The sequence below is a fragment of the Chrysemys picta genome, chromosome 1 (assembly GCF_011386835.1).
Source record: "Chrysemys picta bellii isolate R12L10 chromosome 1, ASM1138683v2, whole genome shotgun sequence".
Classification (NCBI taxonomy): Eukaryota; Metazoa; Chordata; order Testudines; family Emydidae; genus Chrysemys; species Chrysemys picta.
This window is the reverse complement of record NC_088791.1, coordinates 31426223-31453187: the sequence shown is the minus strand read 5'-3', so window position 1 is coordinate 31453187 and position 26965 is coordinate 31426223. Positions and strand designations below refer to the sequence as shown.

At 40.2% G+C, this 26965-nt stretch overlaps 1 protein-coding gene across 13 annotated transcripts in view; it reads right to left on the bottom strand.

The window, feature by feature from the left end:
• Window positions 1-1067: 1067 nt before the first annotated feature.
• The window catches only part of CPNE8 (copine 8), a 276759-nt gene continuing 250861 nt past the window's right edge, over window positions 1068-26965 (bottom strand). For 11 of the 13 annotated variants that reach the window (XR_010589758.1, XM_005286837.5, XM_042848628.2 and 8 more), the window contains 3 exons: window positions 21098-21155; window positions 16140-16213; window positions 1068-2858 (listed from right to left, as the gene is read on the bottom strand). Coding sequence is in view for 12 of the 13 variants with exons in the window: in XM_005286837.5 (XP_005286894.1) it covers window positions 2670-2858; window positions 16140-16213; window positions 21098-21155 (321 nt within the window). In the remaining variant the exon portion in view is untranslated. Of the gene's footprint in view, window positions 2859-16139; window positions 16214-19720; window positions 20508-21097; window positions 21156-26965 lie in introns of those variants that run through there. The other 2 variants (XM_065554409.1, XM_042848631.2) reach the window with 2 other exon arrangements.

Sequence of the window (26965 nt, the reverse complement as noted above, 5' to 3'; positions counted from 1 at the left end):
GCACACCAATTCTGTAGCTAAGATATCAATCATCTAGGGCAGTGGCCATCAGGGTAATCCGCTGGTGGGCCACCAGTTTGTTTACATTTATATGGCTGCCCGCAGCTCCCAGTGGCCACGGTTCACCATTCCCGGCCAATGGGAGCTGTGGGAAGTGGCGGCCAGCAGGTTGCCCACCAATGATCTAGGGAATATTGCCAACCTGAACTCCTTTTTGTCACTAGGGAGATGGTACTGCGTCTATTCATTATTTTTTATTTTACTTTTCATATTTGTTTGATTTATAAATCACTAGTAGCTAGATAAGATCAATACAGTCATACATAAACATCAAATAGTGCAGATGTAATGGATGTGTATGTTGTGGGAAAAATTGTTTTGGTTATATACCTATCTCAAAACTGTCATACTGCAAACATAAAGAATCAAATTAGCTTTAAACACTATGCTTTGCATTTATAAAGTGTTATCTGAGTCAGGTCTAAGATATTTAATAGCCTTCATAAACCTCTTTCTTTCTGGAGACAGTCTGATATCTGCCGAATCAAAAATATAAAGAGAACTAAATGATTACAGGAGCAGAGGATAGAAGAATGGCAACCTGTGACTTGGGCTGGAGACTGAAAAAGCTGTTAAACCTGTTGACCATTACAACAGGTTTACAAGTGTAATAACAGAGACTTAGCTATCACGTTGGAACAGAGGTGCACCATTGTATAATATTAATTTGCTTTAATTACTTGTGAAGTGCTTATTGATACAATGTTTAAAAACATCCTATAAAGAAATTATGGCATGTTTAAAATTAATTTAGAGCATAGAAGGGAAAACAACAATGTAGATTGATACATAGTTTTTATGAAGTTCTCTCCTTAATAGCAGTAGTTGCCAGATATTAAATTTCATTCACGCAACACAAGCCCATTAAAAATCACACATTTTTGTGAAAAAATGTAACTTCATTCTTATGTAAAAACTGGTTTGAAATAAAGTTAAAATAATATTTGTTCTTATAAAAAAGTCCTTGTTATGACAGAATAGTTATCTGAAAAAAGTAATATACAATGTGAGATATTAATTTTAAGTTTTAATATATTTCAAAATGGAAGATTCTGCACTTACATAGTTATAGGTCATTGATACTGCAAATATGTTTTTCTGAAAAAAAATCTCTTTTCATGCTTAAAAAATGTGCCTTACCTTGATACTGTATAGTACAACATATAGAAGTAAGAAACAAAGTAATAAACCAGTTATATGTAAAGAAAACAAAGTCACATTACTAGGTAGTTACAATGATGACACAAAAAATAAAACATTTTTCAGTCTTAACAGAATTTGAAGGCAATTCACAATCATTTCCAGGAATTTTGTGAGATTTAAGGCCATTTATTCTAAATATAATGTATCTTTGACACATATACTCACAATACTGTGAATTTCTTGTAAAAACTGTACATGCAAAACATTTTATAATTAGATACGAACAGGCATATAGTAAAATGTTGGGTTGTTAAATACACAAAACTATTGTGCACAAAGCAATATGGCTGTGCAATTTTAAAATCAGTTAATTCATGAAATATTAGCATCTGTGCACTTCGAATAGCAATGTGATTAGATGACAACAATTGAATCCAAATATTAAGAGCCAGCATCCCTTTGAATGGGCAATCTAGACAATAGGTGACAACTTTACATTTTAAATGGGCATTAAAACGGTTCATTATAAAAAGTCCGTTGTAATCACTTGAAAATAGTTTTAAGATGCAAAAGTGCTAATGCTATTAAGCAAAGTATGAGATGATTCTACTAAGTTAAGTAAGTCAGCTATGGGACTTGAGGTAATTCTTCTTTAATTACGTTTAGTATGCAAGTTCTAGTCAGCCAGCAAAACCTATTTTAAAAAATGTAAACTTACATAAATTTAGAAATTGGAGTATCTCTGAAAAATACATAACCCCCTTCCTGAGGCTTAGCTTTATTAGTAAGTCAAATACAGTTACAGTATTCACATCTCCAGATTTTATTCTCAAATACGGTTTTAAATTTTGACAGATGAATTGACTACTAAGCACTTACGTGAAGCAATTCAATTATTGAGAAATATGAATGTATTTGTCCTCTTTTTCTTTAGTTCTGCACTTTTATTTGTCTGGACAATCATTCAAAGAGATATTGCTTCTCCTGTGGCTATAACTATTGTAAGTTAGAAGACACATGATTCAATATTCCAAACTCTTATTCTTAAGAATATTTATAAAAGTATTGAAATTTAAAAAGTAGTAACATGTAAACATTGATACAGAGGAATTGCATTCCTATATATTTATATACACACGGTAGTCAGGGAGAACAATATCTTCTGAGTTGAAACTGTGACTTGTGCTTTCTCCCAACAAATAAATGAAAAAGTAGCTTTTTCAGTCAGAAAAAAATAAGACTTGAAGAGAATAGCGTTTAAAAGCTTTTCAGTTGCTCATGCAACCATATTGAGAATTTTGGTATATGAAGAGAATTTGTTTCGATCCAAAAACCTATCACAAGCTACTACTTCATCCAGACAGACAACAGTCTCGATTCACTGGTTCTTTAAAGTGCACCAGTACTGAAGCACTGACTCAGTAGCTCTACATGGTTTGTGGCAAGTGTTAACCATTTTGGAGTAGTCATATCTGAGTCTGTAACACATGAAGAGGGGGGGTGTATGGAGGTGGTGCAGGTGATGGCTTGATTCCTCTGACCCTCATGTAAGAGAGAAACTGGTCTGGGATCTCAGCTAAGACATCTTTAGCAAGTCTGGCCATGCTCAATATATGGTTTCCACTTCTGTCAATGTAATCCCGGAATGGCACAAACTAAAATAAAATAAAAAGATACATTATACATCATATATACCATTGTGCACACGCAAACATATCATATAATATAAAAATTAGGTCTGTCAATCACAGTTAATGCAAGTGATTATTGCAAAACAAACTTGATTAAAAATAGTTGCGATTAATCACAATTTTAATACCACTGTAAAACAATAATAGAATACCAATTTAAATTTATTACAAATATTTTTGGATGTTTTTCTACATTTTCAAATATTTATTTCAATTACAACACAGAATACAAAGTGTACAGTGTTCACTTTATTTTATTATTTTAGATTACAAATATTCTCACTGTAAAAACAAACAAAAGAAATGGTATTTTTCACTTCACCTGAGGTAAGTACTGCAGTGCAATCACTATTGTGAAAGTGCAACTTACAAATGTTGATTTTTTTTTTAACATAACTACACTCAAAAAACAGAACAGTGTAAAACTTTAGAGCAGTGGTTCTCAACCTATTTATCATTGTGGGCTGCCCCCACTGCCCAGAAACCCCTCCAACAAACTGGAGTCCTGGGTCTGCGAGGCAGCCCAGACCCTGCTGCGCAGGGCTGGGCTGCTGGGGCCCTGGATCCCACCAGGCTGGGCAGCCGGGACCCCGGGCCCTTCCCGGAACCTGCTGTGCAGGCCATGGGGCCTTTAGCACACAGCTGGGCTGCAGGTGTGTGCTAATTGGTCCACATGCAGCCTGCAGGTTGAGAACCACTGCTTTAGAGCCTACAAGTCCAATCAGTCCTACTTTTTGTTCAGCTAATCGCTAAGACAAACAATTATGTTTACATTTGCAGGAGATAATGTTGCCAGCTTCTTATTAACAATGTCACCTGATAGTGAGAACAGGTTTTCGCATGGCACTGTTGTAGCTGGCATTGCAAGGTATTTACGTGCCAGATGTGCTAAACATTCAAATGCCTCTTCATGCTTCGACAACATTCCAGAGGACATGCTTCTATGCTGACGACAGGTTCTACTTGATAATGATCCAAAGCAGTGCAGACCGACACATGTTCATTTTCATTATCTGAGTCAGATGCCACCAGCAGAAGGTTGATTTTCTTTTTTTTGGTGGTTCGGGTTCTGTAGTTTCCACATCGGAGTGTTGCTCTTTTAAGACTTCTGAAAGCATGCTCCACACCTCATCCCTCTCCAATTTTTGAAGGCACTTCAGATTCTTAAACCTTTGGTCGAGAGCTGTAGCTATCTTTAGAAATATCACATTGGTAACTTCTTTACATTTTGTCAAAATACTATTTTTTATTTATTTTTTTTACAGTGCAAATATTTGCACTAAAAATAATATAAAGTGAACACTGTACCCTTTACATTCTGTGTTGTCATTGAAATCAATATATTTGAAAATGTAGAAAAACATGCAAAATATTTATAATAAATGTAAATTGGTATTCTATCATTTAATAATGCAATTAAAACTGCGATACATCATGACTATTTTTTAAAATCTCACAATTGATTGCGATTATTTTTATTATTTTTTTGACAGCCCTAATAGAAATAAGAGATTTGGAGATAGGAAAGTTTTGTTTTAGATAATTAATAAACTTAAAGCAGCTATCTGCAGGAATGTTAATTTTGCTTCATAATGCATATGTTTAAAAAAGTGAACCAAATTATTTTAATCAGATAGTAGGAATTATTGCAAGCCTTCCACAACACTTCAAATTTGTCAAGACACTGTTGCCTCAAGCAGATCAATATATCCTCTTCAATGAAAAGGTTTATGGGGAAGAGCATTTCAGCTGGTCCTAATAATCTCTATTGTAATGAGCCATTAATCATTTATACTATGTTTGTGGTATAAATATCAACAACTGTTCCTTTCCTTACTATTTTAGAAAACAATGATATAGTATTGACAACACATGTAGTCTTATATATTAGGTATTTACTATCTCTAATTTGTTTCTGCTGCTTCTAAGATTATCTACTTGACTGATCATTCTCACATCACCCTACTCTTTCTCCTGTCCTGCCCCTTATGCATAGGAAAAACTCCCTATCAAAGTCTGTAAATCTATCACCTTATCTTCCTACAAATGCCTCCTTATGACTCATTTCTGCCAAGATACCTATAGAATAATTGAAACAGATAATGGCTGCCCAGGTGGTGAGCAATTCTGCATACAGCTAATCTATACAAAAAACTTGCTCATGTTACTACTATCCTGTTCATCCTTTTCCGACTCCCCAAATGTGTCACACTCATTTCCTGCATCTTGTCTAAGATTCTTTGGGCCATGGATTATCTTTTAGTATATGTGCAAGTTGTGCCTCGTGCAATGGGGCCCTGAGCTGTCCATAATCAGTAGGTGCTACTGTAGTAAAAATTAAGTATTATTAACTTATTTCTAGCTCTAGATTGATTAATGATAATACCTATTTAATTACCATGCCAAAATGTAATAGTTTTGTGCTATTTCCATTTATTACTTCATTTACAAAATGAGGATAGACGCCCTTTCTGTGACAGAAACCCATCCCCGCCATTCATCAGCAGCTCACTGCCCTAGTACTGGCATAACAGCAACTGACATTGGTATTTACTCTCTGTTTTCATCTCTGTTGTAACCTACAAAGGTCACAAATTTATGGGTACTACTTGAGAGCCCTTTTTCAACTTTCCATTTCTGAACACATATTTGTAAGTGGTTACAGGGTGGCATACTTTTCCTGTTGCTTTGTACTTTTCAAACAAAGGGATCCATTCCCCTCACTAAAGTTCTGCAGGGAATGAGGATGGGGAGACACTCAGAGAATACTTGCAGCTTCCTGGTCCTACACCACCCAGCTCTAGGGTTCATTAGAGCAACTGAGGGGCTTTCTAATTTATATCAGTGGGAACTAGTGTAGTGGAGCATTGCTGCATCCTACCCCAGTCCTCTCTCAACACTACCTATAGACGAGGAGACACTTCTGTCAGAGTTATTGCCAGTAGAGAATTCTTATGCACAACAGGGATTCTCTGGCCCTTTTCAGCCAGAATCCACTGACTTTTTGCTGTCTGAGCAGCACTGAACGAATGGAATGGACTGGACAATCTGGGCTATTAGTTTCATCATACCATATAGGACTTATATCAGGGCACATTTAACTTTCAATTTCCTATATGGGGATGAGCAGAGGCAACAATTCTTTTTCATCCCACAAAAGTAATTCCTTATAAATAATTTTGTGTATTTTCCCCCTATGCATATCCTCTTGATGCAAGAGGATAAGACTTTCCAGAATGCTAGCAGACCAAGGAGAATATATAAGCAGAAAGTGCTTTAAAGATGACTTTCAAAGGCAATTTCTTCTTTTTAAATAAAAGGGCTTGATTTTTTTTGCTACTTTATTATGTATAAAAGACTGAACATTTTAATAAAATAAATAAATTTGATTTCATTCTACATCTATTTTACATTAGAAATGTAAGAACATAAGAATGGCCATGCTTGGTCAGACCAATGGTCCATCTAGCACAGAATTCTGTCTTTCAACGTGGCCAGTGCCAGATGCTTCAGGGGAATGAACACAACAGGGCAATTATCGAGTCATCCATCCCATGTCATCTAGTTCCACCATCTAGCAGTCAGAGATTTAGGGACATCCAGAGCATGGGGTTGCATCCCTGATCATCTTGGCTAATAGCCATTGATGGACCTATCCTCCATGAACTTATCTAATTCTCTTTTGAGCCCAACTATACTTTTGGCATTCACAATGAGTTCTACAGGTTGACTGTGAATTGTGTGAAGTACTGCCTTTTGTTTTTTTAAACCTGCTGCCATTTAATTTCACTGGGTGACCCCAGTGCTTGTGTTATTTGAAAAAGTAAACAACAGTTCCTAGTTCACTTTCTTCTCCATACCTAGGGTGACCAGATGTCCCAATTTTATAGGGACAGTCCCGATTTTGGGGTCTTTTTCTTATATAGGCTATTACCCCCCAGTCCTGTCCTGATTTTTCACACTTGCTGTCTGGTCACCCTATCCACACCATTCATGATTTTATAGACCTCTGTCATCAAGTTGTCTCTTTTCTAAGATGAACAGTCCTGGTGTTTTTAATCTCTCCTCATATGGAAGATGTTCCACGCCCCTAATCATTTTGTTGCCCTTCTCTGTACTTTCAAAAAAAGCTGCAATAGAATTGGAGAGAGGGGGCAACCAGAACTGCACACAGTATTCAAGATGTGGGTGTACCATGGATTTATATAGTGGCATTATGATATTTTTAATCATCCCTTTCCTAATGGTTCCTGACAGTCCATCAGCTTTTTTGACTCCCACTGCACACTGAGCAAATGTTGGCAAAGAACTATCCACGATGATTCCAAGATTTTCTTTTAAGTGGTAACAGCTAATTTACACCCCATCATTTTGTATGTATATTTGGGATTATATTTTCCAATGTGCATTACTTTGCACTTATCAACAGTGAACTGCCATTTTGTTGCCCAGTCACCGAGTTTTGTGAGACTCCTTTGCAACTCTTCGCAGTCAGCTTTGGACTTAACTATCTTGAGTAATTTTGCATCATCTGCCTATTTTGCCACCTCACTGTTCAGTCCCTTTTTCACATAATTTATTAATATGTTGAGCAGCACAGGTCTCAGGACAGATCCATTGGGGGCCCTTTATTTACCTCTCTCCATTGTGAAAACTGACCATTTATTCCTACCCTTCATTTCCTATCTTTTATCCAGTTACTGATCCATCAGAGAACCTTCCCTCTTATCCCATGACTGCTTACTTTCTGAAAGTCCAAGTACACTATATCAACTGGATCACACTTGTACACATGCTTTCTGACACCCTCAAATAATTCTAACAGATAGGTGAGGCATGATTTCCCTTTACAAAAGTTTGTGTTGACTATTCTCCAACATATTGTGTTCATCTATGTATCTGATCATTCTGTTCCTTACTCTAGTTTCAACCAGTTTTCCTAGTACTGAAGTTAGGCTTACTGGCCTGTAATTGCCAGGATTGCCTCTGGAGCCTTTTTTTAAAAATCAGCATTACATTAGCTATCCTGCAGTCATCTGGTACAGAGGCTGATTTGAGCAATACCAATATATACCACAGTCAGTAGTTCTGCAATTTCATATTTGAGTTCCTTCAGAATGCTTGGGTGATTATCATCTGGTCCTGGTGACTTATTAGTGTTTAATTTATTGATTTGTTCCAAAATCTCCTCTATCAACACCTCAATCTGGGACAGTTCCTCAGATTTGTCACCCAAAAAGAATGGCTCAGGTTTGAGATTCTCCCTCACATCTTCTATAGTGAAGACCAATGCAAAGTATTCATTTAGCTTTTCCGCAAGAGCCTTATCTTCCTTGAGTGCTCCTTTAGCACCTCAAACTGCCCTGGAGCCAGGGATCCCAAGGCTACAATCTCCCAGGTAAACTGGCTCACAGGGCTACCTGCTCAGGAGTCGGGCAGCCCAGGAAGCCAGCTAGCTCGGGAGTCTGGAAGTCCCAGGGTTCCTGGCCTCCAGACAGTCTGCATGGCAAGGCTACCCTGGAACAGCAGACCCTCAGTGAAACTGACATTCAGTGACCAGGTGGGTGAGGTAATATCTTTTATTGGACCAACATCTGTTGGTGAAAGAGACAAACTTTCAAGTTAGAGACAAGCTTTTGAGCCTGTGTAACTTGAAAGCTTGTCTCTTTCATCAATAGAAGTTGGTCCAATAAAAGATATTACCTCACTCACCTTGTGTGTCTAATATCCTGGGACTAACATGGCTACAACAACACTGCAAACAACATTTAGTGACCAGTCAGTTGAACATATTTAATTTTGAAGGCTTACTACTATTTAGCAGAACTTCCCACACCCCCTTAGAGCAAACTTGTTCTGAGGTTGTCAACCATAAAGTATCTACACTGTCAGGTGAAGAGCCTGGGAGTTGAGACGAAGGAGGTGGCCATGGTCTTGTGAGATCACATCCACATCTCTTAGGAATAGCAGTGGAGGTCTGACCGATAGGGCTAGTAGAGTTGAAAAACAATGTTGACAAGGCTCTGCTGGGGCTATTAAAATGAGATGAGTGGAATCTTTCTTGATTTTGGACAAGACTATGGGCAGGAGCAAAACTGGAGGGAAGGCAGATCAGGGTAAGAGGAAAGCATCTGTCAGTGAACCTGGGCTGTGACTCACTTAAGAAACAAAAAAGATGACTTTTTTGTTAGCTCTAGTTGCAAACAGGTCCACTTGGTGAGTTCCCCACAGTTGCAAAATGGACCTAGACATACCTGGGTGAAGAGACCACTCCTGGCGACCTGCAAAACAACTTGATCAGGTGGTCTACTTTGAGCTCCCAGAAGGTAAGCAGTTCTCAAGTTGAAGGAACTGGCAATGCAGAAATTCCAAAGGAGGACCGCCTCCTGGCATAACTTTGTCAAATGGTCTCTCCCTTGCGGGTTTACATGGAACATGGCTGCTGTGTTGTCTGTGAGTACCAGCAAGTTCATATGCAGAAGGAATGCCTTCATATGAAGAAGGAATGCCATACGAGATAAATGGATGGCTTGAAGGTTCCTGATATTTATATAGAGCCTTAGGCTCTGAGTCTGAAGGGGACCAAGTGAGCTCCCCAACCTAGATCTGATGCATTTGTGTTTAGAGAGAGTAATTGTTGTGGATAGGCAAAGGGACTATCTTTGCAAACATTTGCAGGTTCTACCAACTAGTCCAGCGAGGACAAGAACTGAGCCAGTACTAGAACTACCATGTCTGTATGTTGACGGGCCAGAGAGGCTAGTCAACCCTGTAGTTCTGAGGTACAGCATGACACATTGCACAACGTAAGTGCAAGCTACCATGTGCCCTAGAAGTTTGAGGCAATTTCGAACAGTGATGACAGGGTGCACTTGTTGATCTAAAGCAATGACCTGCAATATCTGGAACCTCTGCTCCAACAGGAAAGCCCTGGCCTTTGTAGAATCCAGGACTACCACAAAATCCTTTGAATGGACATCAGGATCAACTTCTTTATATTAATTAGCAGACCCAGTGCATTGAAAGTGGATTGCTGGAGATAAGAGATAATCTTATCAACTGTCTTATCTGAAAAGAGCAAGGGACCTTCAAATGGGAGGTCTTGAATGGTTTATGCACCTCTGAGGGAAGACCTGATGACTGCAATCTATATGAACACTGCATACTGATGGTGGGGAAGCCAAAGATCAAGCTGCAGAGTCTGCAGCATCCAGGCTCGCTTTCAAGTGAACTTCATTTCACAGCAGCTAACTCCTGCTTTACCTCATCAAGGAGCTTGTCTTTGAATTTCAGGATATTATCTCACAGGTTTAAATCTTATCTCAGCAGAGTCTGCTGGTTCATAATCCCAAGCTGTAAACCTTCTGTGGAATAAAGCTGAAGGGAAGTGGTTATAGAAGTACTCAAATCCCTGTGAATGAACATATCATCTTTCCACCCTTTTAGCAGTGGGAGGCAGGGAAGATGGGTTTGCCATAAAACTTTGGCAGGTTCCAGGATAGACTCATTAATAGGGAGAGCAGCCCTAGAGAGCCTCCTGCAGAGGCTAAAATGTCCATGAGCCTGTGTGACCTTCCTTGCACCTCTTTTGGTTAGACAGCCAGAGCTGCAGCCATCTTCCTCAACAAGTCTTGATATGAGCCCTGACATCATCAGGAGGGGAAAAAGTAGACTCAGTCACTAATGCCCCATCAGGAGAAGAAGATGAAGAGGCTAAGGGTTGTTGAGGCGGTCCTCCCTCCAACTCATCCACAGGAAAGTCCTGAGTGCATGGTTCCCTCTGCATAGTACCAATCCCGGTACCGGGGGGGGGGGGGGGAAGATGGTGACCTTACTGCAGACGCTCCCAGTGCCTAGCTGACGTAGAAGAGCAGGAAGGAAGGGAGTGGAGAACCTCTAGGATGTGGACAGAAGCCCCACGGGATCCGAAAGGGCCACTGATATGGAGGCAGGACCCAGCTATGTGCAGGTCATTGGTAATTAAAGTGCTAAGGCTGTGGCTGGTACCATGGCGGGCATGTTCGTGTTGAGACACATATGATCCGATCTGAGTCTGTTGAAGAGTTTGCTTCCTGAGGCCGTGGTGGAGTTGACACGGTCAGTGTCAGGGAGACCGGCTCCAAGTCTGGAGATGTGGGTACTGGCGAGAATGTTGCTGGCTTCCCTCTACATGGAATCTATGGAGAGAAGCTGCAACTGTAGAAGTCACCTGTACTGAACAGTACACTGGGGTTGGAGCCGGGACTGTGGAAGCGTGCATTTCTTCCAATCCCGGCACTGAGTGAGATTCCTGAATAGCAGGGGAAACTGGTATCGACAGGTTAAGCAACTCTCTGGCTGCCTCCAAAGTCTCAGGTGCAAACTGCACTGGAAAGGGCTCCTGAGTTTGAGGTACTGAAAGGTGCACTGATCCCTCAGGGATTGGTCTCAATGGACCCATCTTGGGCTCTGGAGTCAGCACTCCATCCTGGCTTATTGACTATGACTGGAGGTGCCTCTTCTTTGAGTGCACCTCCAAGTCCTAACCTCGGCTTGGTGCCTTCACTGTAGGCTTCGAAGGCCCCATTACTCAGTGTTTGGGAAACTTATGTTTTCTCTTCTTGGGTACCTGTGACTAGGCTCTGCCTCTGGACTCAGAACAGGGCGAGCACTTCTAGCTGAATTGGACATGCTCAGTACCCGTTCTGAGCGGGAAGGTTCCCATGGTGGATGAAGTGCAAACTGCATAAGTAGGTACTTGAGTCTTGCAGCCCTGTCCTTTTCTGATCAAGGTTTGAATCCCCTACAAATGTTACATTTGTCACTCACATGCGCCTTTCCCAGATACTTAAGGCACCTGAGGTGTGGGTCACTCACAGGCATAGACTTGTTACACGAGTGACAGGCCTTGAAGCCAGGAGAATAAGGTGTGTAGTCTAGTACAGCCTGGTACCCAACTGGAAACTGTTAGTAATTTTCTATAATAGGATTATCCTAAACTTATTCTTATATCTAAATCTATACAAATACATTACATTAGACTAAAAACTAACTCTACAGGTGCTACTGAGGTAAGACTTGCAGATGCAAAGATTGGAACTCCAACAATCATCACTGGTGGAAGGAAGGAACTGAGGGGCGTCAGGGGCACCGGAGGAGGCTCACACTGCCCCAACAGGTACTGCTGAGGAAAAAATCTCTGACAACTGTGCATGAGGCATGTACATACCTACAGAGGAATGGACGTGTACAATGTACTTGACTCAAAGAAGAAAGCTTTGTTACTTTCACATAGATTCATAGATTCTAGGACTGGAAGGGACCTCGAGAGGTCATCGAGGCCAGTCCCCTGCCCGCATGGCAGGACCAAATACTGTCAAATGTCTATCAGGGATGGTCTAATCTAACCTACTCTTAAATATCTCCAGAGATGGAGATTCCACAACCTCCCTAGGCAATTTATTCCAGTGTTTAACCACCCTGACAGTTAGGAACTTTTTCCTAATGTCCAACCTAGACCTCCCTTGCTGCAATTTAAGCCCATTGCTTCTTCTTCTATCCTTAGAGGCTAAGGTGAACAAGTTTCCTCCCTCCTCCTTATGACACCCTTTTAGATACTTGAAATGTATAGTTAGGGTACCTATCAATTTCATGGCTGTGAAAAATGTGCCACAGACCGTGAAATAAGCCCTTCGCTGTGAAATCCAATCTCCCCTTGTTCCTAGGAGCGCCCCAGCAAAGGGGGCTCCTAGCTCCAGCTGGGCTGGGGAGGGACAGGACTTGTCCATCCCCTGTGCAGCCGCTCTGTGGCAGCGGGGAAACCAGACCCACCTCTGGGTACCTCCCCCTGCTGCAGGACACTCTGGGACTGGGCAACACCCCCAGAGATTCCTGCAGCTGGAGGCGGCTTGTGGAGTTGGATCTGATCTTCCCTATGCTGCTGGGAGTTCCCCACCAAAGGGGGCTCCTAGCTCTGGCTGGACTGGAGGAGGGACAGGACTTGCTCTTTCCCTGCAGGGCTGCTCTTGGGTATCTCTCCCGGCTGCAGATAGCTCTGCACCTCTTCCTCCCCACTTGCTTCCTGTCCCCCTCCCTTTGCAGCTACCTGGGGAGGGGACGTTGTACAGGGAACTTCCCGCCCCGCCCCCTTCCTGGTGCAATTATTAGCTTATTTCAAAAAAAATAAAAAGTGAGTCACTTGACAGAATTTTTTGATTGACACTTTACAGCAGCAAATCGCACACAGGGCTCAACTCATTGATTAGTAGATATGGACATTAGGGAGGTTTTGTAGTGGTCTCAATTGACTGTCTGCGAGAAGACACATGCAACTACTGTAAAATGAGTCTCCCAAGTAAATAAAAAATGATTACTGCAGCGGATCGAGTGAAAGAATTAGGAAGCCAAACTCTACATGCCAATGGTGACAAACTATTTTGTACAAGCTGCAATGTTTCATTGGCTCACACATGTTGGGCAACAGTTCAGCGCCAATTAGACTCGGAAACCCATCAAAGCAGAAAGAGGGCTGCAGATAGTGAATTGCTGGTAAATGAAAAGTTAAAAAACAAAAAACAAATTTCTTCTCTTTTTAAGAAGATGACAGAACTCCGAGATCTGTCATTTAGCAAGAATGGAACTTGTGGATGGATTGGCAAGTGCTAATATACCATTGAAAAAACTTGATCACCCAAAGCTGTATGAATTCACTCAACGGAATGTACAAAATGCGATTGCTTACCAAGTGCTAATAAGCTGCGACAGAACTACCTTCCAAAGGTTTTTGCTACACATTTTGAGGAGATGAAGTCTCCAATTAACTCATGTGAGTCTTTTGTAATTATTTTGGATGAGTCCACAGATGAGGAAGACAACTATGTACTGCATGTTCTGTTTGATTTTATTTCTGACAAGGCCAAAGATGTACAGACAGGAAAGCTAACAGTGTTCGCCGACTGCATTTATTTGGATGCTGTTAACTACACTAGTTTCTCAAGCAATAATTAAAAGTTTTTAAATATAGTGCGAACTCAGACAAAGCATCTGCTTTCATAAGCGACAATGCAACTTACATGATGAAATCTTTCAAATCGGTTCTCCAAGGTCTAATGCTGTCCATATTACATGTAATGCGCATATAATTTCTCTTTTCAGTGAGCTGTGAGTTTGGTAAAGTTGATAAACTGGTCAAGTACAGTAAAAAGATGTTTAAACTTTGCCCTAGCCACAAACTTCAATACAGGCAGCACGTTGCAAACACGACTGAAATGATTGAAATTGGAGAACAAAAAATTGCACTTCCTGCAGTGCCAGTAATTACTCGTTGGAATTCCTGGTTTCGGGCTGTACAGTACCATGCAGCTCACCTGAAGTACTACTCTGAGTTTGTCTCAGAAGAGCTGACAGTGACACCGAAAACACAGGTTTTAACAGAATGTCAACCCTTCTAAACGATGCTCAGCTCAATGAGGAAGTTCAGTTTGTTGCCAAAAATGCCACAGGACTCATGGACTTAATCACTTGGTTTGATTCTCAACATGTCACAATCCACTAAGTATACAACGAAGTAATGGATGTACTCTTCTGGGCTGAAGCACAGTCAAACGAAAATCACGCTGATACTGCTGAGTTAAATGCCAGTGATCAGCAGATGTTTTCTTGCATGGCAATTCTACTCAGACAATTCTACTACTGTGGGGAAGAGTCTAGCAATGTAGCAAAAATGACTCAAAAGTTTCAACAACCTGCAGCAGGGTTCCTAAAAGCAGTGCATATTTTTGACCCTGCAAAAATGCACCTGATGCTAGTAGATTTAACTTTGCTTAATGCAATTCCTGGCTTTGATAAAACTGTAGGCAGGAGCTGCCTGCTTACAAAAATATTGCAAAAGAAGGGGTGTGTAGTTTGCCTGTACTACAATTTTGGAACTCAGCAGAAGGTAGAATCTCCCATCTTGCAAGGCTAGTTCGGCACTGTCGGACAATTCCAACGAACTCCATGGATGCAGAGAGAGCAGTGTTTAAACAAGGACAGGTGGTTTCAGCACAGAGACAGGGAATGAAGAGAGGCACGGTTGCTGGATGCTCCATGCTGACATTCAATTAATGACATTTGAAACAAGAACTTTTTTTTCCATGTGTTTTTGTTAATTTAAGTCTGTGGCTCAAGTTTGAGGCTACCAATTGAGATCACTACCCTACAAAACTGTCGCAGATTCCCGTATCTACCAATCAGGGAGTTGAGTCCTTAGTGTTGTTTGTTGCTGCAAAGTGTCTATCAATAAATCCTATCAAGTTCACATGAGCTTTCTTTATTTTATTGAAACACACTAATAAATTGCATCTGCAACGGGAGGCACACTCTGTACAGTGACCCCTCCCCCTGCGGTTGCAGGGAAATGGGGGCAAGCAGTGTGTGTGTTAGGGTGGGGAGTGTGGAGCTTTCTGCAGCTGGGAGAGGTACCCAAGAGCAGACATGCAGAGGAAGAGCAAGTCTTGTCCCTCCCAAGCTGGCCAAGACTAGCCGCTAGGAGCCCCTGGCTGGGGCACTCCCAGCAGCCCGGGGGAGATCAGACCCACGTCCACCTACAGGAACCTCCTGCAGCTGCAGGAGGTTGCTGTCTTCAGAGTCCAGCTCTGAAGTCAGCACAGAAATGAGGGTGACAATCTTATAACTCCCCCATAACAGGTTTGTGACCCCCAACCCCACAATCTCCTTTTGGGTCAGGACCCCCATGGATACAACACCGTGAAATTTCAGATTTAAATATCTGAAAACATGAAATTTACCAATTTTCAAATCCTATGGCCATGAAATTGACCATAATGGACAATGAATTTGGTAGGGCCCTATGTATAGTGTTACAGAGTCCAAGTTTGACTTCTGTTTGTCTTTAAAGATGAGTAAGGAATGAGTATTCATTCCTAGGGAAGTGTTCCCTGTTAATCAGAAAAAAAGCGGAAAGACAAATGTATTGTGAGGCTAAAACAGATAAAAGGTCATTATTAATTCTAATGTATCATGTAGTTACTCAGACTTGCTTGTCTTGATTTAATCTCTAAATAATAACTGAATTATTAACATGAATTACGATACTAGGTGGTGCATACTTGTTTTGAACACTTTGTTCAATAGGAAACGCATTATCAGCTAATATCTAATGCATTCTTACATTTTATATATCAATATTCCTAGTACATACAAAATACTTCAATTTGAACTATGTTTACTTTTATCAATGCACATTAATAATAATTTTTCTCTCACCTGTACAATATCCCTTTCTGCATATTTTCCTCTTGAAGAGACTCTGACTACATCACCATCCAATTCTTCCATAGCTTAAAAAAAAAAAAAAGGTAGTTTATCCACTTGCCATTTCAGCCACCCAACAAAACTATGTTATCAAAAAGAAACTTTAGATCCTTCTGAACCCAGAGCAACAAAAAGCCTTCCTTTCTATTAATTTAAGGCATCTCTTAAGATCCTCCTTTATACAAAATGTATCCGGTACAACAGTTAATTTGCACCCTCCCTACCATTCACAGAACTATCAGTTTCTTGTATTTATAATGTTATTTACTTCTTTAGCACAAAATAAATGGTACAGAAAGCCAGTACAACACTTTTTGGATAATTTAAATCCTACCCCACTCTAGAGCTGTAATCTATAAACTGGAGTAGCAGTAACATGGAAACAGCACTGTAGCCTTATACCCAGATTTGAGTGTGGGACTCTCTTCTAACCCCCATTACTTCAGTTAACTGCACTTTATCAGTAAAATAAATTTCACAACTATTCTCTATTTCTCCCCAGGTAAAGAAATCTTTTTCCTTAGCCTTTTGGTATGGCATGAGGCAGGAGTGATTCAAACTTGCATCTGGAAATGTAATGACTGTCACTGTCTAGTAGTAACAAACTCTTGAAGATTATGATAATAAATGGATCATGTAACACTTTAGGTAAGGAATTTGTTCAGTGTTTACATAATTTTTTTAATTTGACAGGGCATAACTGATTTGCAAGTGAATATCTACAGCACATTAATAAACAATCATACCCCAACAGGTATAGAACTAGAAAAACTAAAGTGATTTTCTATTTTAAAAAGTGACTAAAAATGACACCACATTTTTATGGTCTCTCAATGATTTCGAGAGCGAATGTGCTTAGTTTACAAGTAAATTTTTTTCTCCCCAGGAACTTAACCTGGAATATAAATAGAAGTTTGATTTTTTTTTCTTTCTTGTGCATCAGAACCAGTAATAAGAGTTCTGCAGGTCAAAATCTGCTCTAAGTGACACCTGTGCAAATCCATTGCCTCCGATTCCTCAGACATTCATTTTTTCCATCAGTTTCACTGCTGAGGCTATCACTGCTGTATATATCACCTGAAGCTTAGCTAATAACAAAACTGAAGTAGAAATATCATAAGTGATTAGTACTATGACCCAGCACAGAAGAAAATCATTTACAAAAAGGATCTAAAGTCTAGGAAGATTAGAAGTTTTTTGCCTTCAACCATAAGTTACTTTTTTTTGTAAACTATTTCCAGAAGACATCAGAAAGTGTTGTGATCTTTGTGCTACCCACTGAATTGAGCTCCAAGTTAGAGTTTTGTGGTATCACATCTATTCTACGTAGATGGATTGAAAAAACTGATTCAAAGCTAATTGTACAAGTGTTATATTTTGAATGAGATGCACCATATTCTGAAGTCTTTAAAATGCTCAACTTTCTGGCTATAATTTGGTTTGCAAGTTGTTCTAGCTAAAACTGGTTGAAAGGAAATGTCCTATTCTTCAAACCTGAAATGTCTTACAGAAGCAAGTCCAGTTCAATGAACTTTTGCTCATTCACAGACAGTGTTCTGTTGAACCTTGCAAGGTTCCCTACCAACTCACCTAGTGGGTTGCTGGGGCCCGTGGGCTTCTAGAGACAAGGCTCCAGGAGAAGCCTACCATGTAGACTGCTGCCCTGGGACTCGGGACCCTGGTCTTCCAGGGACTATAGCAACAAAGCAGCCCCACCATGCAGACTGCCCCAGGACCAGGGAACCTGGGCTTCCAGGTTCTGTGGCTCTGAGGCAGACCTACCCTGTGGACTGCCCCACAGCTTCCAGGGTCCGCAGCTCCACCATATGGACTGTCCTGGGACCAAGGATTCCCAGCTACCAGGGTCTGTGGTAGCCTTACCACATGGACTTCTGTGGAGCTGGAAGCCTGGAAACCCTAGAGGCTCTTGACCCATGGCTGCTGAGCTGAGATGTCCTAGAGTGGGCTCCCAGGATCTGTGGCAGCCTTGCCACGTGGACTGCCCTGGGCCCTGGACTCAGGGCTTCCAGATGCCTGGGCTAGCTGGCTCCCTGTGCTGCCCAAATCCCAAGTGGGCAGCCTAGGGAGCCAGCTGGCCGAGGTGTCTGGAAGCCTTGGGATCTGCAGCCTGGGCAGTCTGTGTAGTGTGTCTGCCCCAGAGCCATAGACTCTGGGAGCCCAGCAGTTACTGACTGAAACTGACATTCTTGTAAATTCCACGGCTGATGATAATGGTGAAACTGATTCAATCTCAGTCAGAGCTGCTGGTCTTGGGGGACATATTTTGTTTGGGAAACACCATGTGCTGGTGTTTTCAGTGTTTTTTTGGGATTTCTGGTTCATGAGAAATTTTGAAAATTTTTGATTTTGGTCTGATTTGAAATTAATCCCATCTCTGAAATATCAATTTCTCCCTAACTAGAAAACACAAGTTTTGGACAGCTCTAGGTTTATCCTCTGATCAGCCCACACCATTGGATTATCATTTTTTACTCATAGCTGTAAATTTTATTTAAGTTTGAGGGTTCTGTTTGAGAGAACTGCCTGTAGTTCTGTAACTGATTCCCAAGTTCTTTTCTGGGGAGAAAATGCTCTGGAGAGTCATTTGCTGGCTAGTTAAAAGCAGAAGATTTATAGGAGTCTCTTGTTTTCCACTCTCCCCCTCCCCCATGTTTAGGAACTCTGAATGAAGACAAATACTTAGTTTCCTCCAGTTCAGGACAGAAAGCTGCTCCCTCTCCTAGCAGAATTGCCTATCAGTGCTCTGCTACAATACATCCTCCTTTTAAAGTTGGTCTAACCCTCAGCCCCACCTAATATCAGGAAGCCCTTTTCAAGATTCATAGCAAATTTTGCATTAGTGATTAAAAGAAAATATAAAAATGTGTAATGTTTCCTGTTAGTTCACATGTGGACAATCAGGTATTCATCATTGCCATATGTTTAGTAAGGTGCATGGGGATTGCAACTCCTGCAGGGCATGATGGTATCAGTGTTTCCAGGACTGGCATGGAGGAAAAAATGGATTTGTTTAATTCTGGACACTCTGTTTGGGTGAAACTTGATAGTACGTATCTTATCCTGCTAATCCCTATTTTTTTAGTTTTTTTATTCATGGTGATCTTTTCTGTTGTTTCATTACTGGATCTGAGTCCTAGGTTTATTTTTTTCTCTCTCACGTATAAGACAACCTCTAATTGAAAGGTTGAGGACAAAATCTCCTATGGGCAGGTTATTTCATTATTGGCCACTTCAGAGTTTCTTGTACCTTTCACTAATGCATCTGGTACCGGTTACAATTTAAGATAGATATGGCACTAACTGGACCATTGGACTGATCCAGTAGGGCTATTACTTTGATCCTATGACAGACAATTATAAGTACATGAACTGCAAGTTCTATTCTCTATTAGTGATGGTCACTTTTTAACCTTGCCATGCTTTTTATGTATTGTAGATATTGCAAGTATGGCTTCTTTTTGCTTGAAGACAAATGAAAACATATCCATTTTATAGAAATATGGGTAGGCATGGAAGGTCTAGGTTGTTTTAATAGATAAATGTCAATTTCATCACACACACACAAACCAAATAAAAATAATACTTCCATTGATAATAATCAAAATTTACAGATAGGTAAAGAAAAATGTTGCTTGAGAACATATTAACATTTGATTTAAGGATATTTACTTTGCATATTTTGATATCTGATATTGACAATTTGTATTTTAATGGTTATAAAGCTTTAACTTTTTGAATCTCAACATCTACTGTCATTGAATAATTATTGCCTGACCGCAACCATTTGTCTGACCATCCTCTAATTTACTGCAAGTCTGAAAATTCAAATAGATAAAACAAGAAAAAAAATGCATAACCCCCATAATTCTATGCAACAGTGAAAATATAACTGATATAACAGGAAAAAAATGCTTAAAAACAAACATTGATATTATCTGTTAAATTTATACAAAAAAAAGTAACAATCGAGTTCTGCTAAGCCTAAATATAGGTCAACATTTTCTGGAGCTACAACTGCAACCTCAGGGATGCAGTAGTAACTGTAGCCCCCATTCTCCACCTCTCTAAGGGGTCAAGGGATGATGTTCAATAGGTCTCATGTCTGTAGACCAACTTGACACTTCTTGCTCTTCCCTGAGAGCTCTATGTTGAAGTGCTGATACTTGCCACAGAATATAGCTTTGTAGAATGCTGGGGGAGTGCAGGCCCACTCAGGTGGCCTCTCTACAGCTTGGATGTTGCTTGGGTGCATTTAGGGTTTTCTGTACCTGTCTGGGGATCGAGGGTCAGGATTCTGCTCTAAAGTTTGGAAGAATTTTAAAATGTTGGTACTTTTTTGTTCACATTGTACTATTCTCCCAACACTGTTGCTAAACGATGCTAGTGCCAAATCAAGAGACAATAATATAACCACATTTATTATATGAAAATTAAATATAATCTAGATAATATCTTAAATTTACTCAGAGTTCTTTTATTTATTTGGTTACTGCAGTTAGAAGGATCAGACATATAGTCAATGCTACAAGCCATCTGAAACTGCACAAATAACTAAGTATCTGTTCAGCAAAACTTCTTGAGCATATCCTACCCACTTCTTTGCTTTTTTCTTTTTACATAACAGCTTGTGGAGCATTATAAATGAAGAGCCCATATATGGTTTTGTGAACTGAACAGGTGTCCTTAGGGGCAAAATAACTCCACATGCAGGCTTGTAAGCATGTTGAGCTATCAATCATCAAGTCAGCTGGAAACTTCAACATTGTTCATAGCTTGTTCTATATTATGCTGTTCTTTAAAAAGCACAGAATTTATCTGAAGAGCCATATATTATTGAAATAGAAGGGCTAAGCAATTTAGGAAAAACATATTGATACCAGAACACTTACCATCAAACTCTGCTGGTCCAACTCCTACTATAATTATTGACATTGGAAGCTTTGATGCCTTCAAAACAGGAAGAAAACAGATTTAATACACAGTATAATCTGCAAATATTATGCTGGACTTGAAATATAATTGGATTAAAAACATGTACAGCTCCTTATATTGTGAGGAGGAAAGGAAAAAGTACCAAAGAAAAATACATGTAAGTTGTCTGCTCTAAGTTATATAAAAATCTTGGATGAAGATAGTATGAAAGTTGATCATTTTGTTCTTTTGAGTTTTGGTTTGTTATTTCCCCATAATTTGTCTTTTTATGATGCATATAAAATAAAAAATATGATTAAATGCAACAAACTCTATTAAGGCACATTAAGAGTGCACAACTAATATTCCTATAGCAGTTTATTAATCAATGCAAATAAGAGTTGCAAATGGGCATCCAATGGCAGAACCTGATGCTTAATTAACACACAGTAAAGTACACAGAATTTCAAGATACCATATATCTATCTGGAAGCAAGTAACTTAATTTTCTTTGCACATGTACTATTTCTATTCTTGGAGCCTCTCAGAAATAAGACTTTACATTTCTTCCATAAAATAAATATTAATTAAAATTAATTAGCCAGGAAACTGAGAAAAAAGAAAATAGGATGAGTAACGTAAAATAAAATTGTGAAAGGTAAATCTTTTAAAAGGAATAGATACTTGAAGATTTGTATTCTATAAAATCAGATAGATGATATACCGCTTTATGTGAATAAAATATTTGTAAATTCACAAAGGCAACGTCATAAATATTTTAGGTTTCCTTTCCCTGATGGCAGCACAAAACATCTGCAAGTTTAAGGAAATGTTCTGGAACTAGCTGCCTGGAGCATGAAGACAATTAAAATCCATCAAGCAAATGTCAGAACTGACAACTGTTCCTTACTGGGATATACCGCTAAACTTTGAAATCTTTAAAGTCATTCTAAGCAAACCTGTATATTGGCCAAAATCATACATGTACAATTTCACATACACCTCTACCCCGATATAACGCTGTCCTCGGGAGCCAAAAATCTTACTGCGTTGTAGGTGAAACCGCGTCATATCGAACTTGCTTTGATCTGCCAGAGTGCGCAGCCCCGCTGCCCCCCGGAGCACTCCTTTACCATGTTATATCTGAATTCATGTTATATCGCGGTAGAGGTGTAATAGCAATTGTAGGGAAGCAAGTTGTTTTTGAAACACACATACTTTTCTTTTTATATATTCCATCTGTATTTGTCACTTTTGATATTTTATAATGCTGTCCATGAGCTAATTTACTTGAGCAAGAAAATATGACAGACAAATTTAATACTAACACAGCACACAACTCTTGAAAACAGACAAATTTGCCTTAAATTACTCCCTCTGAAATGGACTTTTTTTTATAATATAGATCATGTCAAATGAAATTATACCTAATATGGTATACAGTTAAGATACCAGGAAATGACTCCAGTTACAGTGTAATTATAACATGTAATCCAGGTAGTTAACCTTCTGGTTATAGTACACCTCTACCCAGATATAACACAAATTTGGATATAACGCGGTAAAGCAGCACTCCGGGGGGGCAGGACTGTGCACTCTGGTGGATCAAGGCAAGTTTGCTATAACGCGGTTTCACCTATAATGCGGTAAGATTTTTTTGGCTCCCAAGGACAGAGTTATATTGGGGTAGAGGTGTCTTGTATTAGGAATATATATGTAAAAAGTATAACAGAGTAATTACAGAGTAATGTATTAAATATTAAATTAAAGGGTAATAAGTATATCAGCCCAGTAGTTAACTGTAGCTATCAAAAATATGATTGCAGTGTAATTAAATTGTAACTGCAGTATACACTCAGTATATACAGTACTGCTTTCACTGCACAGTGTATTATAAAATGTATTCCGATATATTTAATAAATAAAATACCCTACAATTTTTATTACAATTTTGAATATAAATTACTTTCATGGACTCTGTCTGGTATACACAAGGCAGTATACAGTACTACAAGATGCTACACGTATGAATCCTGTAAGAGGGGGAAGTGAAGTTTATGAATGCAACCTTACCATTGGCATCTCCTGAATAAGTGCTTAATGTTGCAACTTTTAACACTACATTAATATAGTTTTTTCCATGGAAGTAGAGTGCATGTGACATACCAGTAACGAGAAAGATTATGCTCAGTGCCTGAAAACATCATTTATACCTAAACCACTGAAAATATATTCTGCTTGAACTTTACATAGATCAGACTTCATGAACTTCATTGTCTTTTTACACCAAGAAACAGATTTCTTAGTAATTAATGAAAAAAGCATTATCTGATAGCAATTCATTTTTAGTATATTTTTGTCAAGGTGACAAATGGATTAAATAAATGTAATAAGTTTTTAATCTCAAGAATCCATGCAGAAAAATTAACATAGCTCCATAAAAATAAAAAGTATAGATATCGCCAACATTTCACTTACTCCAAGTTAAAGACACAGCCATTTAGCTGTATTTCCACAACCGTGCAAAGCAGTTTCATTATTGTAGACTTTGTTTTAACATAAAACATGTTTTGACCGGAACTATTAATTACTGAAACAAAATAACTGGTTTTAGTCATTGTAGGGAGCAGTGACAGCTGAGCTGGGTTTGGTGGTTTGTTTGGATTTTTTTAACCTGGAAGGATGCGCAGCTTGGTGTCAGGACGGACCAAAGGTCATTCCTCTAGCTCTAAGAAGCCCTTTTATTGGCTGTGAGGGAGGGAAGGAGCTGTGCTCCCAACCTTTAGGCTGAGCTGGAAAAGGAGCACAGAACCATTAGAACTCTTCTCTTTCTGCAGCAACGTTCTTTGCAGGCAGTCTGTTTGCTCGTTCACCCGCACACACTGCCCAATGCGAGGTGGAAAATAAAGCAGTCATGACAGGGTGGGCTTTGGCTGCAGGCAGGAGTGCTCTATCCCCACTATCAACCCCCAGCTTTACAGGTGTAAGTTGTCATTCATTCCCTGCAGTTTTACCTCAAAGGGGAAGAAACAGCTGTGGGCACAAGCCAGTAAACCATCTTCTTCCCCTCCTTCCAATCCCTCCATCAATATGATCAGTTTTCAAAGTGCTCCTATCAGACAGCTGAATAAAGCATTTAGGGATATGCTCAAGGAGTTGCCCAGAGAACAAATCAATGTGGTTTTGGGACTGTTTGGTACTTTCACACCCTTGTTTTCTGCTTTCCAAGTGGGCAAGCCTCCATTTCCAGAGGAGAGGGAGAAAAAGGGGGTTAGAGGGAGACCTCATAGTGGGAGGACTAAGTTCCCTCTAAGCTGCGCAGCTGCGTGGCCATACAGTAGGCTATCAAGGGCCATGCAGGGGGGAGAGGTGCCTCTCCCCCGGCCCTGCACCCAGAGCTGCTGCAGCCGGCACCTCTCCCCTGGCCCTGACCCTGGATCTGCTGCGGCCAGTGAGAGACACCTCTCCCCTGGCCCTGAAACTGCTGCAGCTGGCGGGAAGCGCCTCTCCCCCAGCCCCGGGCTGCTGCGGCGAGAGAGGGCTGGGGGGAGTCCTCTCTCCCCGACGCAGCCCTGGGGAAGCCTGCCCATAGGGGTGGCTCCAGGCACCAGTGCAGCAAGCGCGTGCCTGGGGCGGGAAGCCGCGGGGGGCGGCCTGCCAGTCGTTGTGAGGGTGTGCCTGCGGGAGGTCCGCCAGTCCCTGCCTGCACCCCAAACCCCTCCATCCCTGGCCCCACCTCAGAGCCTTCACCCTTGCACCCCAACCCTCTTTCCCAGCCCTGAACTCCCTCCAAACCTCTGGGCCCCACTCCTGCCACACATCATCTCCTTAGGTGCACATAACAAATTTCATTCCGCACATGGATGTAAAAAATTAAAGGGAACATTGGGGGAGGGTCAACAGAATTTAAGATTTTTTCAGATGTTGACACACTGGAGGACCCAGTGTCTCAGATGAATGAGGCGTTATAAATTAGTGGAGGATGGCCGTCATGTGCCTGGATTGAGGAATGGAACAAGTACATCTGGGAATTAGCTTGAAAGAGTGAGAGGAAACCAATGCAGCTGCATCAGCCAGAGAAAGAGTTCAGGTATCTGAAAGGGCACTGATGAGCAAGTGGGCTCTAGGGCATCCAGGGGCAATTCCTGGACTTGGGGCTAAGGATCTGGTACAGGGGAGAAGGCTCCCTGAGACCTAGTGTTCATATCTGGTGACCCCTGTAACTACCAAGAAAGTTGTTTCAGTAGTTGGGGGGAGAGACATTATAAATGTGATCAAGTCATAATCACTTGTAGCTAAGCTACCATTAACATTTTTAGTTTTGTGATCAGTTACTCTTTATCTGTTAGGACCTGGTCTAATAAAGAATTCCCTGTGTTGGCTGTAATACTTCTTGAGTTAGGATATTGTCATCTATTATGTTCAGAATCCAAGGATGTTTTAGTACTAGTAGCGTGAGACTTCCAAAATGTGTCACTCAAACTGAATTCCCCCATGATCACACAGGTTTTTTCCTTACACATTATAGATAAATGCGTAAAGAGGTGGTCATTGTGTTCCCTAATGTGATTTGGCAGTCTGTAAAAGACACCAATGAATGCCCGATCTTATGCTTTATCTATTTTGACATTGATCCATACACATTTAAGATCATTTTCTTCTGAGTTATCAATGAGTGAGAAACAAGTAATACCATTTTTGACAGAGTGCCACCCCGACTCCTGTTTAGCCCACTTGATCCTTCCTAAATAGATTATAATAATTGATTTTAACATTCCAATAGCAAGGATCATCCTACCAGGTTTCAGTAATACTAACTAGATCGAATTTATTCTCATAAATGTATGACTCCAATTCCTCTTGTTTGTTACCCAGGCTCCTTGCACTGGTGTATGGGTAATTCAAGAATTTCTTCTCTTCATGTCCTTTTTTTCTTGATTAAGGTTGTTCTTAACATCTCGATTTTGTGCTGATTGTTCATACCTACCCTCTTTTTACCCTCCACTTTTGATATTAGTTTTGCGCCCTCATGACTATTCTAGCCAGCCTGCCCTGAGGAGATTGGTCCCCCTTCTAGTGAGGTGGAAGCCATCCAACCCCTTTCCCTATAAGAGGTGGACCAATGTTCCACAAAACCAAAACCTTCTGGACTATACCACTTACCTAACCAGTGGCTCCAGAATCTTCTGCTTTCCTTCATGAGACAGGTCATAGTCCATGTCACCTTTTTTGGGCCATATTCACACCCTCATCATATAAAAGTCACATAAAAATCCAGATATGTTCTCCCTACTTGAGTTCTGGTATCTGTACTGAGGACCAGCCTCTCTGAACCTGACATCAGGTATCTCTTTAATAATATTTAGAATGAATTTACCAAAAGATTCTAGTACTGGATCTGGACCAAGATCTTTATATATTGATTTACTGCAGTTGCTGGCTGGAAGTGAAACCATAACTTTGCTGGGTATCCACTTATGAGATCAACTTGTCCAGGAACTGAGTCAAATATTTTATCTTGGTAGAGGTGTGCTAATGTTTGGTAAATGAGACACCATATTCTTCTCTCTCTTTTCTGAAATAGATATGGTCTTGGATATAACTTACATTCTGGAGTTCTTTGAAGACTGTAATTGATGTTTCCAAAGCCATGTTTCGGAATGATTTAACAGTGGCTATTGGACCCTGGACATAATGAGAAGGTCATCCTGACAAGAGTAGACATATATCTTTCACTTGAAGGGAAGGATGATATAGCATTTGTGAATACCCGAGTCGAAATGTGTCCAAAAAAAAAAAAAAAAAAAAAAAAGGAATATTTTGTATTAAAAACGTTTCTTATGCTA